Here is a 13,533-nt window from a genome sequence, read left to right on the forward strand (position 1 = left end):
GGAATGTTTCCCAAGATCTTTTTTAAAATGGTCAGACTTGCCTATCCTGCATAGAAGCATTTCGTCAACTCCAGAACAAATCTGCTCTTTCCAGATAAATTTAATTAACCATGAGAGATTAAGGATTGAATATACCAGCAGTAACCAGATTTTCAGGGCACAACAATTGAGACTGATTTTACAAAGCCAGAATGAACTATGCAGTATAGTCCTTCACTGGTATACTCTAAGCCTGGGTGTCCAACTACTGGCTGGGGAATTCTGAGAGTTGAAGTCCACAGGTCTTAAAGTTGCCAAGACTGAACAGCCTTGCAATATAACATTAATAAAACATTAATATAGGAGCAGATTTGGCTGTTTGTCTTCTCTAAACATTTTACAAATCAGGTCCATTCAATTGATCAAACCCATACATTCGAGTTATAACAATGCTTTTCCAGACATAGACCCAGGTTGTTCACTGTTCTCATGGAATATAGCACAGAGTTTGGGGTTTTATTTTTTTCCCTGATTTCCCCTTCCACCACCACAAACAACAATGGGCAACTGAAAAGTGTATTAAGTGCAATTAAATTCAAATTTAAGACTTTCTGAGAAATGTGAATGTACAGGAATGTTTCTGATAACATACTATTTGCTTAACGTCAAATGTCCTGTATTGAAATTAGTACAGACTGGACAAAACATTTAGATTAATATTTCAGATATTATATTGATTGTGTTATGCTAAACAACTTGTGAATATATGAAGTTTTTATGTATCAGTTGATTTAACAAGTAAAGTCTGCAGCGTTATTTCTTAGTAGCAGATTCCCCATAATAAAAAGAGGGTTCTTTATAAGTTTATATAGTACTTATAATTTTAAAATAATAAAGATATTTTTGTTTCTTTGTTCCTACTTACCTAACAGATGGTGAAAATATTCCTATGTCGTCACATTATTGGCTATGGAAGAAAAAAAGGAATTCTATCTTCCCTGCAGTGGAAAGCAAAAGTGAAAGCAAAACAGGTATAATTAATCCATTTTCAGTATCTCTAATAATTGTAAGAAAATTGAGCAATTTCAAGATAGCAGAATCTGTCTGCTGGTTTGCCCCACAATCCTTAACTTGTCTATTTCAAAAACAAATTTTACCTCTAGGTAGTAATGCTTAGGAATAAGGTTATGCACTTTCAAAAAAAAATTGGAAGAACTAGTTTTGATCACAGAGGAGCATATAGTAATAGACCATGTCTTTTGTTAGGTTTCTGCATGAGTCTGATATAAGATGCTCCATTAATGATTTGTATTCAAGATATAGTTGCATTAATGATCTGACTTATTAAAGAACTAGAAAGATGGGGTAAACCTTCATTAAGGCTGACACACTCATATGTGAAAAGACAACACAGAAGAAGGCATGGAGCACATAAAAGATGTACTTCCTTTTGGGGTACAAGACCCAGAGGAAAAACAAAGCCATGTTCATGTTGCATAGCTGACAATGTCATGCCCTCCTTGAGCCAAATGACCAGCTTCCATGAACCAGCACTACACAGGCTGAGATGTGTTAAAATGAATTTTCAAATCCACCCAAATTTTCTCTGTGTTCCCCTTCCCTCTCTCTCCCCTCTTCTGTTCCTCTTCTCTTCTCATTCTTCCTGGCATTCCTCTTTGCCATCCCAATGATGAAATAAGAATATGTGCCACCACAGTCAGGGTTATGATACAAAGCCATTGACTGATGATGTGTCATTAAGTCATTTTCAACTCTTACAGTCACATGGATAGATTTTTCTCCATGAGGTTAACACCATATACCAGTGGTGGCGAACCTATGGCACGGGTGCCAGCAGCGGCACTCAGAGCCCTCTCTGTGGGCACGTGCGCCATCGCCCCAGTCCTAGGCCTTCAGCTGGGTTTTATAAAACCTTTTCACTTCAGGCCTCTGCCGCCATGTGCAAAAAAAAAAAGTTCAATCAATCAGTCAATTTCAACTTCTCACGGGGAAAAAAAAGATCTTGCAAAGTTGGAATTGATTGATTGAACTTTTTAGTCCCATCCAGTCTGCCGTTACCACTACAGCCACGCCCACCCAATGGGCCACACCTACCCAATGAGCCACACCCAGCCAATGGGCTACACCCAGCCAATGGCCACACCCACCCGGCACCCGACGATGCGTAAGTGGGTTTTGGGTTGCAGTTTGGGCACTCAGTCTCTAAAAGGTATGCCATCACTGCCATATACACTTATTTTTGAAGGGGAAAAAAAAAAAAGAATGGCCCTATTTTGACTTCCCACCAACATGTACAATAGCTTCAGGAGGACAAAAACTGACATAGTTCTGCAGAACTTTTCAAGGATTTTATCTCTGTCCCAAAAGACAAAGGAGTCATTAAACAACTCAATAACATAGTTAACTGGAAGAAACTAATCTACCTTCAAACAAACTCTGGCTATGTAGGGCTAAAATAGACCAGAGCATTAATTGACCCAGTTTTCTTTTTTTCAAGGATACTACAGACATCCCCAACCCTTTTCAGAATGCAAATATGGCTAATAGGTAAAGAGAAAGAAGAATTTCTAATAAATGTAGTCCTCAATTTACTTCCCCAATTGAGTCCAACATTTATGTTGCTAAGTGAGACATTTGTTAAATGAGTTTTACCTCATTTTATTACCTTTCTTGCCACAGTAATTAAGTGAATCGTTGCAGCTGTTAAGTTAGTAACATGATTGTTAAGTGAATCTGGCTTTCCCATGGATTTTGCTGGGCAGAAAGTTGCAAAACGGGACACTGCAACCATCCTAAATATGAACCAGTTGCCAAGCATCTAAATTTTGATCATCAAAACCAGGAAATTATGATCAGAATAACCTGATGACATTAGTGTAATCATAATTTAAATTTAATTCATGATTCATAAATTGGAGGCTAGACATTATGTGACAAATGTACTTTGTTTTCAAATTTCAGACATACAGCCAAGAGATGCTATAAATCTCTTACATTCACATAGTCACAATGAAAGTCATTACAGTATTACATATTAGGTGAATGCAAAGTTATAATGTTGCTTCTATGAGTATTAAGAGTAATTATATGTTCTAATGGTTGAAATCATGGCTGTAATTTTCCTTGTTGTCTGAGGTTTCCTCAAATGAATCTCACAAGACACTGAGAGCTTCATAAAAAAAATGAATATTGTAAGGATGTTTAACTGTTTGCCTGAGTCTGCCCAGAGGCATATATATAATCTTATGAATAATCCCATTTGGCCAAAACCCCTTCTCTAGGAATTTAGCTGAAAAACTCTGGAACTCTGGAACTTTCCAACCAACTTTTTGTTTTGTCTGGTATCAGTGAACTACAGGAAAGTATCTTCTCATCACATTTCTCTCTTCCTGTCAGTTTATGCCTCTCATTCTTGCAGCCATTTTGATGACTGGGTTCAAGATTTGTTTACACATTTCCTTATTAATGTGTATTCTATGAAAAATACCTCAGCATAAACTACATTGCTCCTGTGGGTGAGCTTGAACACCCTTCAGCAATAAGCAATGAGTGGTGAGCCACTGGCATTTATTCCTCAGTCCATAGTTACCCTAATCCTAGATATATTTATTCAAACCTCTCATCTTCATTACAATCAAACTGAGTAAGGTATTCATTTCAGAATTAACATTTAGTTTATTCACCTACTAAAAAAAATAATAAAGGATTTTCTCATGTCCCATTTGTTTACCTTGCATATATACTTAGGTGTGTGTGTGTAGATAGAAATAGATATAGGTATAGATATAGTATAGTTGTTTTCTGAGGTTTTCGCGGGTATTTGTATATAGGTCTTTGGTTGTTCGGGTTTTCTCCCGCGTAAAATTGGAAGTGTCTTGGCGACGTTTCGACGAAGTCACATTCGTCATCTTCAGGCTGGTGTTTTCAGCTTCTTGCTTTGAGCAGCAAGAAGCTGAAAACACCAGCCTGCTCAAAGCAAGAAGCTGAAAACACCAGCCTGAAGATGACGAATGTGACTTTGTCGAAACGTCGCCAAGACACTTCCAATTTTACGCGGGAGAAAACCCGAACAACCAAAGACAGATATAGTATAGGTATACACATACACATACACATATACATACTGTATACTTATACATAGCAGTGCATTGGCCTTAGAGGTGGAGCTCTCGCCTCACAATCAGAACGTTGTGAGTTTGATCATAGATAGTGGCAGATAATTCTATCTCTGGCCACATTGAGTAATTTCTGCTGCAAACTCCACGTAGGTGTCAAGAAGAGCATCCAGCCAGTAAACACTCAAGCTCTGTTCAGTCATCCTAACTTCACCCCAATGCAAGGGATTACAGAGTCGTTAAAAGAAAAAAAATACATGCGTGTATAGATATATAGATATATAGAGATACAGTATACAAACACACATACATACACATACACACATGCACACACTTATAACAGAATATAGATATACATGTATATATGTATTTAAGTATGTTTTAAAATAGATGTTCTAAAAATTCTCTTTGTAGCTCCTTTAAAAAGGAGAAAAACTGATACATTTACCTATGCTGTAGAATCTGCAAAATAGATCCTGCATTTATTCCAAAGCCTCTCTCTCCACTTCCCTCTCACACACTCACAATATATTCTCTCCTGGGTTAATTTATCTACCTACTTCCCACCTATCTGAAAAAATATTTCACAATTATATATATATATATATATATATATATATATATATATATATATACATATGCGCTTTGACCCTGGATCGGGTCATAGGTCCGCCCATCAGCATTGGCTGTGTAGTTCTTAAAGGGGCCGTTTCTAAAGTTGTCCTCTCCTCTCCAATTGCTGTTGTTTTGCTGATGGGCGGACTTATAACCCGATTGCAATTATGTTGGTGAAACCTCCAAGAGACTTAAGACCAGGGTCCACAAGCATGAGCTGGCAGTTAAGAGAAGAGAGCAATATTCACAGGTGTGGACCCACATGGCCGACTATGGCCATGGATTCGACCTCACCAACGTCGAGGCCATATCCCAAGATAACACCAAGGGAGGCCGCCACCTCAAAGAAGCCTGGCTGTCAGACAAACACTCCATCAATCGCCACATAGAGCTCCCTCCAGCATATCACATACTAAGGGGATGGGAAAGACGGGATGCCAATTGGAAACACAGGTGACCAATTCACTCCATACAAGATCAGAAAGAGGGGATGACAGGGGAGATGATCACAATCCTGAGAGAGAGCAATGAACTGGGGATATACCCCACAAGTAAAACAACATCTCTAACTCATTTAAACATGAAAGAGGAGAGGAGGGATGACATAATGCCAACAGACAACCCACCACCAGGAGCTGATGTTCAGATCCATGGAAGAACAAGGAGGATGAGAAAAAACACGAGGGAACTATATCCCACAAGTGTCCAAAGCACAAACAACAAATCCAGTTAGGATGAGGAAAGGAGAACAATGAACAGGTATCACTGGATGGCTTCGCCCAAGGGCCATACACACATACTGGGAAGAGGGAATGAGGGTAACAAGTAGTGGAGCCATTCCAAAGACACGCCCGGTTAGCAACCCATTAACACACACAGGAGCTCACCCGTTAGTGAGAGAGAGAAGGGGCGATAAGAAACAGGAACAATGAGACGACCAACCACAAGGAGTTTACACATGGGCAAGGAAAGCAACAGGGCTGGCAAATAGAGGAACAGAGCTTGAAGCACACAAGCTGTAGTATTAGTGTTGTAACCTCCTGAGTTCTGTGGTGTGATGTCTAGAACAGAAGGCTGTGAGTGACATACCGGGACATCACACCACAGAACTCAGGAGGTTACAATACTAAAACTCAGGATGTTACCACACAGCCAACCACCCAGGATGTTGCAACACAGAACTCAGGATATCACTACACTAGATCTCGGGATGTCATCACACAGCCCATTACCCAGGTCGTTAACAACACGAAAGACTAATGGGCACACAGCCAGCACCTCAGCTACTCAGGATGTTAAGAAACAGCCGAACAATCCACAAACAATAACTCCAACACAGCCAACCAACCCACCTACAGCAACTAAGCCAGCACTCCACACACCCCCACCAATATTTATAGAGAGACGGCAACTCTGATCACACTTTGCTCACACAAGCACGAAGCCGAAGACCCCAGCCTGAAGATGACGAGTGGGACCTCTCGAAACATCGCCAAGATACTCTCAATCTTACACAGGAAAAGACCAGAATATGCCAAGACCTGCATATATATATATATATATATATATATATATATATATATATATATATATATATATATATATATGTAATTAAGCATCTTTCCCAAATTATCGAATAAAGAGTTTTTAAGGTAGATATTATACTGTAGAACATTCATATACATTCTTCCATCTCTGTTGTAATAGAGAAGAAAGAGGATGTGGCTCTTTCGATGGAATAAAATAAGGCAAAATTCGAAGTCTCTGATGTTGTCTGTTTCCAACAACCATTGAAACATTATTGTTACATTAAAAATCTGATTATAATAGTTTCTTCTATGTACAGAAGGCAAATCCTGTGAGATTGGGGTGAATTATATGTTTTTTGAATAAACAGCCCCAGACTGTTTTTCCCAGAGGATTGTGAACAATATAGGGTGATTTGCCTTAGGAACTGCTTATGGCAAGATCCACACTTTTTCTGGGCCAGTTTTATTTACAAAAGCTTGTAAACACGTCCATGAATACAGTTCACTATCTCTCATTTAACTTGCTTCAGCCTCACCCAGCAAGACGTAATGTTATAATTGGGAGACCGAGTACATAAAATCTGGAGAAGAATGAATGTTTTGTCCTCTGCATTATAAAGATAGTCCTTGACTTACGACCACAATTGGGTCCAAAATTTCTGCTGCCAAGCAAGATAGTTGTTAAGGGAATTTTGCCCCCTTTTACGACCTTCCTTGTCACAATTGTTAAGTGAATCACTGCAGTTGTTAAGTTAGTAACATGGTTATTAAGTGAATCTGGCTTCCACATTGACTTCGCTTGTTAGACAGTCACAAAAGGTAATCACATGACCCCTAGACACTGCAACCATCATAGATGCATGTCAATTGCCAAGCATCTGACTATGGGGATGCTGCAATGGTCGTAAGTCTGAAAAATGGTCATAAGTCACTTTTTTCAGTGCTGCTATAACTTTGAATGCTCACTAAATGAATGGTAGTAAGTCAAGAACTGCCTTAATGGTTACATCTACCAAGCACAATACTGTAGCAGAGAAGAAATGGGAAAGCAGAGGGTCATTTTTAGTTGCTTTTGCCTCTGTGTGGAGCTCATGACACAAACTAAAATAGAATAGAATAGAATAGAATAGAATAGAATAGAATAGAATAGAATAGAATAGAGCTGGAAGGGACCTTGGAGGTCTTCTAGTCCAGCCCCCTGCTCAAGCAGGAGAACCTGTACCATTTCAGACAAGTGATATCCAGTCTCTTCTTAAAAACCTCCAGTGATGGAGCACCCATAATTTCTGAAAGCAAGCTGTTCCACTGGTTAATTGTCCACATTACTAGGAAGTTTCTCCTTAATTTCAGGTTGCTTCTCTCTCTGGTCAGTTTCCAAACATTGTTTCTTGTCCTGCCCTCTGGTGCTTTGGAGAATAGTTTGATGCCCTCTTCTTTTTAGCAGCCCTTCAAATACTGGAATACTGCTATCATGTCACCCCTATTTCTTCTTTTCTTTAGACTAACCAAACCCAATGTAGTGCTGCAGAAGAGGGTTGATTTTTAGAATATGCAGCCTGGAAAACTGCTGCATAAAATAAAAATGTTTATTGGTGCAGCAGTGCAAGTACACCAACTGAAACATTCTGAGGTTACAGAGTAAAAAATAGGATTAGGGAAAGGAAGTAAAAACAAGTCTGGATTTCCTCTCCTCAAATTATTTTCCCATTGCCTAAACTCAAAGATGAAGTAGAAACAAGTTGGAAAGCATTTATTACTATTTTAAACCTACTCAGTTACCAGAGCTATAATGCTGGGGTGTTCAGCATCTAATTATACAAAGAATTTCCAGTGTAGAGAAAAAGAAATGGCTATAAAATATTTTGAGAAAGCAGCAGAATATTGAGGGGAAAATTACACTAGAAAAGCAGGTTAGGAAGGGTATTGGATACTATAAAGGTGAATGAATGATTTAATTGATTTGTAATTTTCTATATGCATCCTGCATTATACTGCATATAGACTGCAAAAATTCAGACAACCAGTAGATAATAGTAAAGATAGTTTTCTTCATCTCTTGGCTGAATTTTGCATATCTTTAGCTGGACCACATCATGGAATTCTGTACAGATGGAAAAATCCTGATTTTTTTCCTATACTTATATCTTCCTTTATTAAGGATGATATACAGTACCTGCTTTTGGAAAGCAGTGGTAAGAGTAAATCATAAAATACTGAAAGAGATCAAACTGCAGGGCAATGAAATTGAAAATGTTGGTTCCCTTACAGTAAACATAATAAAACTGATTGATATACAGCTTTAAAATTTGGTTCATTATTTCCTTCTTGTACTTAAATCCTGCTTTTGTTTTAACTTGTCACCAAGGTGTGGTATTTTTTTAAAAAAAAAACAACAACACTATTTCCTAAAGGAAATGCATTTTTATTCAGAACAGTACTCAGATTTTCCTAAAGTATATTTGATACCAAATCCCTGTAGTTACAATGTGTGGTAAAGCAATACTTAAAAATCTCATGTCTTACCTTAATAATGGAAACCAAGCTGGCTAGTCATATTCTCTTAAACCCAACCCAGCTGTTGTGGGGAAAATAGGAGGAAAGCATGTTGGATATGTTTGCCGCCTTGAGTTATTTGAAAAGTAATAAAGGTGGGAAATAGATAGATAGATAGATAGATAGATAGATAGATAGATAGATAGATAGATAGATAGATAGATAGATGATAGATAGACAGATAGATAGATGGATGAGCAAGCAAGTAAGCAAGCTGTGGTGACGCAGTGGTTAGAATGTTATATTGCAGGCGAACTCACTGCTCACTGCCAGTAGTTCGATCCTGACCGGCTCAAGGTTGACTCAGCCTTCCATCCTTCCAAGGTCAGTAGAATGAGTATCCAGATAGCTGGGAGCAATATGCTGCTGACTCTGTAAGCCACTCAGAGAGCGCTATAAAGCATTGTGAAGTGGTATACAAGTCTAAGTGCTATTGCTAAAATAGTCAGTGTCACAAGCAGATTGATGTCTGAGACATGAAGTTCTCTTTGTCACCTTTTGGACTTCAGAAAGAAGTGATGTACAGGACAGAACATCCTTACATTCAATGCAGTTTCTCTGATACAGAATAATTTTTTCTTAGGTTTGATTTTCCAGGTTTAACCACATGAATGAAAGACATTTTTCTCTTCCAGGGGCCTGGATACAAACGGATTTCCCATCAAGTTCTCAAGTACCTGAAAAGGGCTTAACAAATAATGTGGAGTCCAAATCACAATCAAACATCATCTCATGCATTTCCTTGCCAGGAAGTGTTACTGATAATATAGAGGAGGTACAAGCTCATTCATCAAAAAATACAGTCATGGACGAGGAAATCAGACATGGTAAGAAAGGCCAATCATTACACATGCTGCTAGGACTACAATTTCTAGAATTGTGCTTGCAGGGAATGAATAATTTTAATTCATCTGACAAGGATAACTTTGAAGAAGACGTAGATCTCTATCTGAATTTCAGTGCTGCTATCCTGGCAAGGCACCAATGCTGAATGTTCAAGATAAGAAATATCCATTACACTAATGATTGCACATATACATACAGGTAGTCCCTGAAATTACATCTGTAATGGAGCCTGCCCCTCACAGTCGTAAGTCATAAGGTTGTAATTTACCACAATTTTTTTGTGGCAATCATTAAGCGAAGGCCATGGGCGTCAAAAAGTGAACATGGTGGTCATTAAGCAAACCCATTGTTTGCTGTGGTACAGTTTTGCCAAAAAAACAGAAGTGCCAGTTTTTGACAAAACCATAATAAAACAGTCATGTGTTTATGAGGGCTACATGCGTGGCTGGGTTGCTGAGCCCCCAAAGTGTGGTCCTATGACTTCAGGGAGAGAGGTGGCTGTCAGAACTTTGGATCTGGATTGTAAGTTCCTTTTTTTCAAGGAGTCCATAATTTTGAATGGTTGTTACATGACCAGTCATAAGTGAAAAACTATGTATATACAGTATACATAGATATTAAGGTGACCAACCGTCCTCCTTTAGGGAGGACAGTCCTCCTTTTGTTCTGTCCTCCCTGAAAAAGTGTCCTCCTACATGTCCTCCTTTTTAATATTTGAAGACTAATCTGCAGGGCTTTTTTTTCCCTCATAGAACGCTCAGAACGGCATTCTGGCACCTTTTTTTGATGGGGTTTTTTTCAACTTTGCATGAGCTGTGCTACTCCCACTATTGGCTTTCGAAAGCCAATAGGAATTGCTGCTGAGCGCACCAAAACACCCAGCTGGCAAACTTTGCACATGCAAGTTGTCTGTATTATTGTTGCAATGAATAAAATGTTTCTTTTATTTACGATATTTTTTTCTTCAATTTATTTGTGTCCTCCTTTTCATTGTAAAAAAGTTGGTCACCTTATTTAAGATATGCATCCATCATGGTGGGGGGTAAGAAACATTATGCAAGTGCATCAAAAGAGTAATATGCAGCACACATGGGGAAAGACAAAGGAAGAAATATAGTATATAAAGTCAGCCTGGTTTTCAGCTTCATTTATTTTTCAGGTAAAATTGGGCTAAGGATTTCCTTTGCAAAACATCTAAATGAAAATGAAGAAAACCAAAAGGAAGCACAGAAAGGGAATAGACCAGACCAGAACAGAACAGAACAGAACAGAACAGAACAGAACAGAATAGAATAGAATAGAATAGACCTTGGAGGTCTTCTAGTCCAGCCCCCCGCTCAAGCAGAAAGACCTATACCATTTCAGACAAGTGACTATCCAGTCTCTTCTTAAAAACCTCCAGTGATGGAGTGACCAGAATTTCTGAGGGCAAGCTGTTCCCCTGGTTAATTGTCCTCACTGTTAGGAAGTTTTTCCTTAATTCCAAGTTGCTTCTCTCTTAGATCAGTTTCCAACCATTGTTTCTTGTCCTGCCCTCTGGTGCTTTGGAGAATAACATGACCCCCTCTCCTTGGTGGCAGCCCCTCAAATACTGGAATACTGTTATCATGTCATCCCTATTTTTTCTTTTCTTTAGACTAGCCAAACTGAGTCCTGCAGCTGTTCTTCATAGTTTTAATCTCCAGGCCTTGATCATTTTAATTGCTCTTCTCTGAACTTTTTCCAAAGTCTCAACATATTTTTTGTGATATGGTGACCAAAATTGACTGCAGTATTCCAAGTGGTCTTACCAGGGTTTTATAAAGCGATATTAATACTTCACGTGATGTTGATTCTATGCCTCTGTTTATACAACCCAGGATTATATTATTATTTTTTAACTGCTGCTGCACACTGCTGGCTCGTATTCAAGTGATCATCCACTAGGATTCCAAGGTCCCTCTCATAGTTACTGTTTGTGAGCCAGTCCTTGACTAATCTGTACTTATACCTTTGATTTTTCCTGTCTAAATGTAAAACATTGCTTTTCTCCACATTAAAATTCATTATGTTGGATAAGGCCCATTGTTCAAGTTTGTCGATATCTTTTTGAATCCTGAGCTTGTCTTCTGGGTGTTCGCTATTCCTGCCAGTTTAATGTCATCTGCAGATTTGATGAATTCTCCTTCAATTCCCTCATCCTAGTCATTTATGAAGATATTGAAGAGTACTGGGCCTAAGATGGAATCTTGTGGTACTCCACTACTTACTTTTCTCCATTTGGATGTAGTACCATTGAGGACTAATCCATCTGGTGGTGATGTTGTCTATTCCATCTTTTTCTAGCTTACAAGCAGTAGGTTGTGGTCTATTTTGTCAAATGCCTTACTGAAATCTAAGTACTAAAGTACTTTTCGCAACATAAGCAGAAACTAATACCATTGTAGTTTGCCTCCCAGCAAAATTTGGGCCTTACCTTTGCCGTGTCTTATTTTCATAATAAATATAACTTCTCTTTCGCGGCTGTATTGAACTTACAAACCTTGGGAAACTTGGGGAGATGAGAATGTGCCCAAATTGTAGGGTAACTTGGTGTCTTCCAACTTTTCCAGGAGGCTAATGAGTTGTTGGACAAGACCAAAACCACACAAAGTACTTTGGAATAGCATCATCTCACTTCCTTTCTCAGCGAGGTGAATTATGCTGCTTCAGTGGCATGAAACAGCTTACTGAAACCATCTACTGCATTGTATCACTTGAGCGCATCTTATTTTAAACTCCTTTTACTATTTGTTAATGATAAATGTATGAGGGTATCAGTGTCCTCTTTTTGGCCTAACCTTCAAAGTGTGAATGGTTGTATTGACTTGTTTCTTTACATCACCTTTCAAATCTGTATTTAAAAAAAAATAAGGCTGGGATAAGCAAATGGAAGTCCAGAAATTACTGGACTACACTTACCAGCATTCTTAGCCAGGAATAGGAGATCTTGCAAAGTTGTAGTTCAGCAACACCCATAAATGGCCTGGAATAAGGTAACAAATTAGATCAACTATTTGGCTATCTGGAAATTCTGAAACTTAGATGGAGAGGACCAGATTGGAAAAGGCTGTCTTAAAGGCTCAAGTGATCTTTTCTTGGCTGTGCAATATTTTACATCTGATAGCAAAAAGGTGCTTCATAATGTGCTATTGTAAAAGCACAGTGTTAAATCCTCCGTTCGCTTGTGAATGATGAAGAGACATGGCTGTAATAATCAACGCTTTATTTCTCTTACTCCAACTCCAAGCACAGCACAAAAGGCACGCAGGCCTTTTATAGGCTTGAACCCCGAACAGCAAGAACCAATGAGCATGCTTCTTTCTGCACGCCTTGTGCATGCGCACAAGGCTGGCACCGCTCAGTCTGGTCCCGGGCAGCTTTTAGAATGCCCGGGACCATTTGCAACAATTCTGGGCCTGCTGAGTTTCCTCATCAGGCCCAGGATACAACACACAGCATCTCTCAATAATTCATTAAAGCAGCCATGCCTGCACCCAGGAACTAAATTTGCGAGGAAAATTATTCAGTCTCAGAAAAAATGCAGTGGCTTTAATGAGTTGCTGGCAGTGCTGCATTCGGACTCTAGGATTTTTCAAAGCAATGTTTCAGAATCAAATATGTAGCATTGCACAGCCCTGTTCTTTTTCTTCATATTTTTTTATATGTTACAGGTTATCCAAATTCTCCTGGACAGTTGTTTCCTGACATTCAGATGGATGGATACCAATCCAAAGAAGAGCTATTTTACATTCCCTATAGATTAGCTAAAGTATATGTTACCAAGGTAAACAATGAGGATCATTTCTGACATACATTGACTTTATGCAGCAAGGAATATGATAGCAAGATGGAAA

At 38.7% G+C, this 13,533-nt stretch overlaps 1 protein-coding gene across 1 annotated transcript in view; it reads left to right on the forward strand.

Moving 5' to 3' along the window:
• The window catches only part of LOC120316228, a 62,122-nt gene that overhangs the window by 17,490 nt on the left and 31,099 nt on the right, over positions 1–13,533 (forward strand). Inside the window, exons 2-4 of the mRNA XM_039361574.1 lie at positions 912–1,010; positions 9,448–9,639; positions 13,351–13,463. Of these exons, the coding sequence (XP_039217508.1) occupies positions 912–1,010; positions 9,448–9,639; positions 13,351–13,463 (404 nt within the window). The remainder of the gene's footprint in view (positions 1–911; positions 1,011–9,447; positions 9,640–13,350; positions 13,464–13,533) is intronic.

This window comes from Crotalus tigris, unplaced genomic scaffold (genome assembly GCF_016545835.1).
Source record: "Crotalus tigris isolate CLP2741 ecotype Arizona unplaced genomic scaffold, ASM1654583v1 scf7180000017585.4430047, whole genome shotgun sequence".
NCBI lineage: Eukaryota > Metazoa > Chordata > Lepidosauria > Squamata > Viperidae > Crotalus > Crotalus tigris.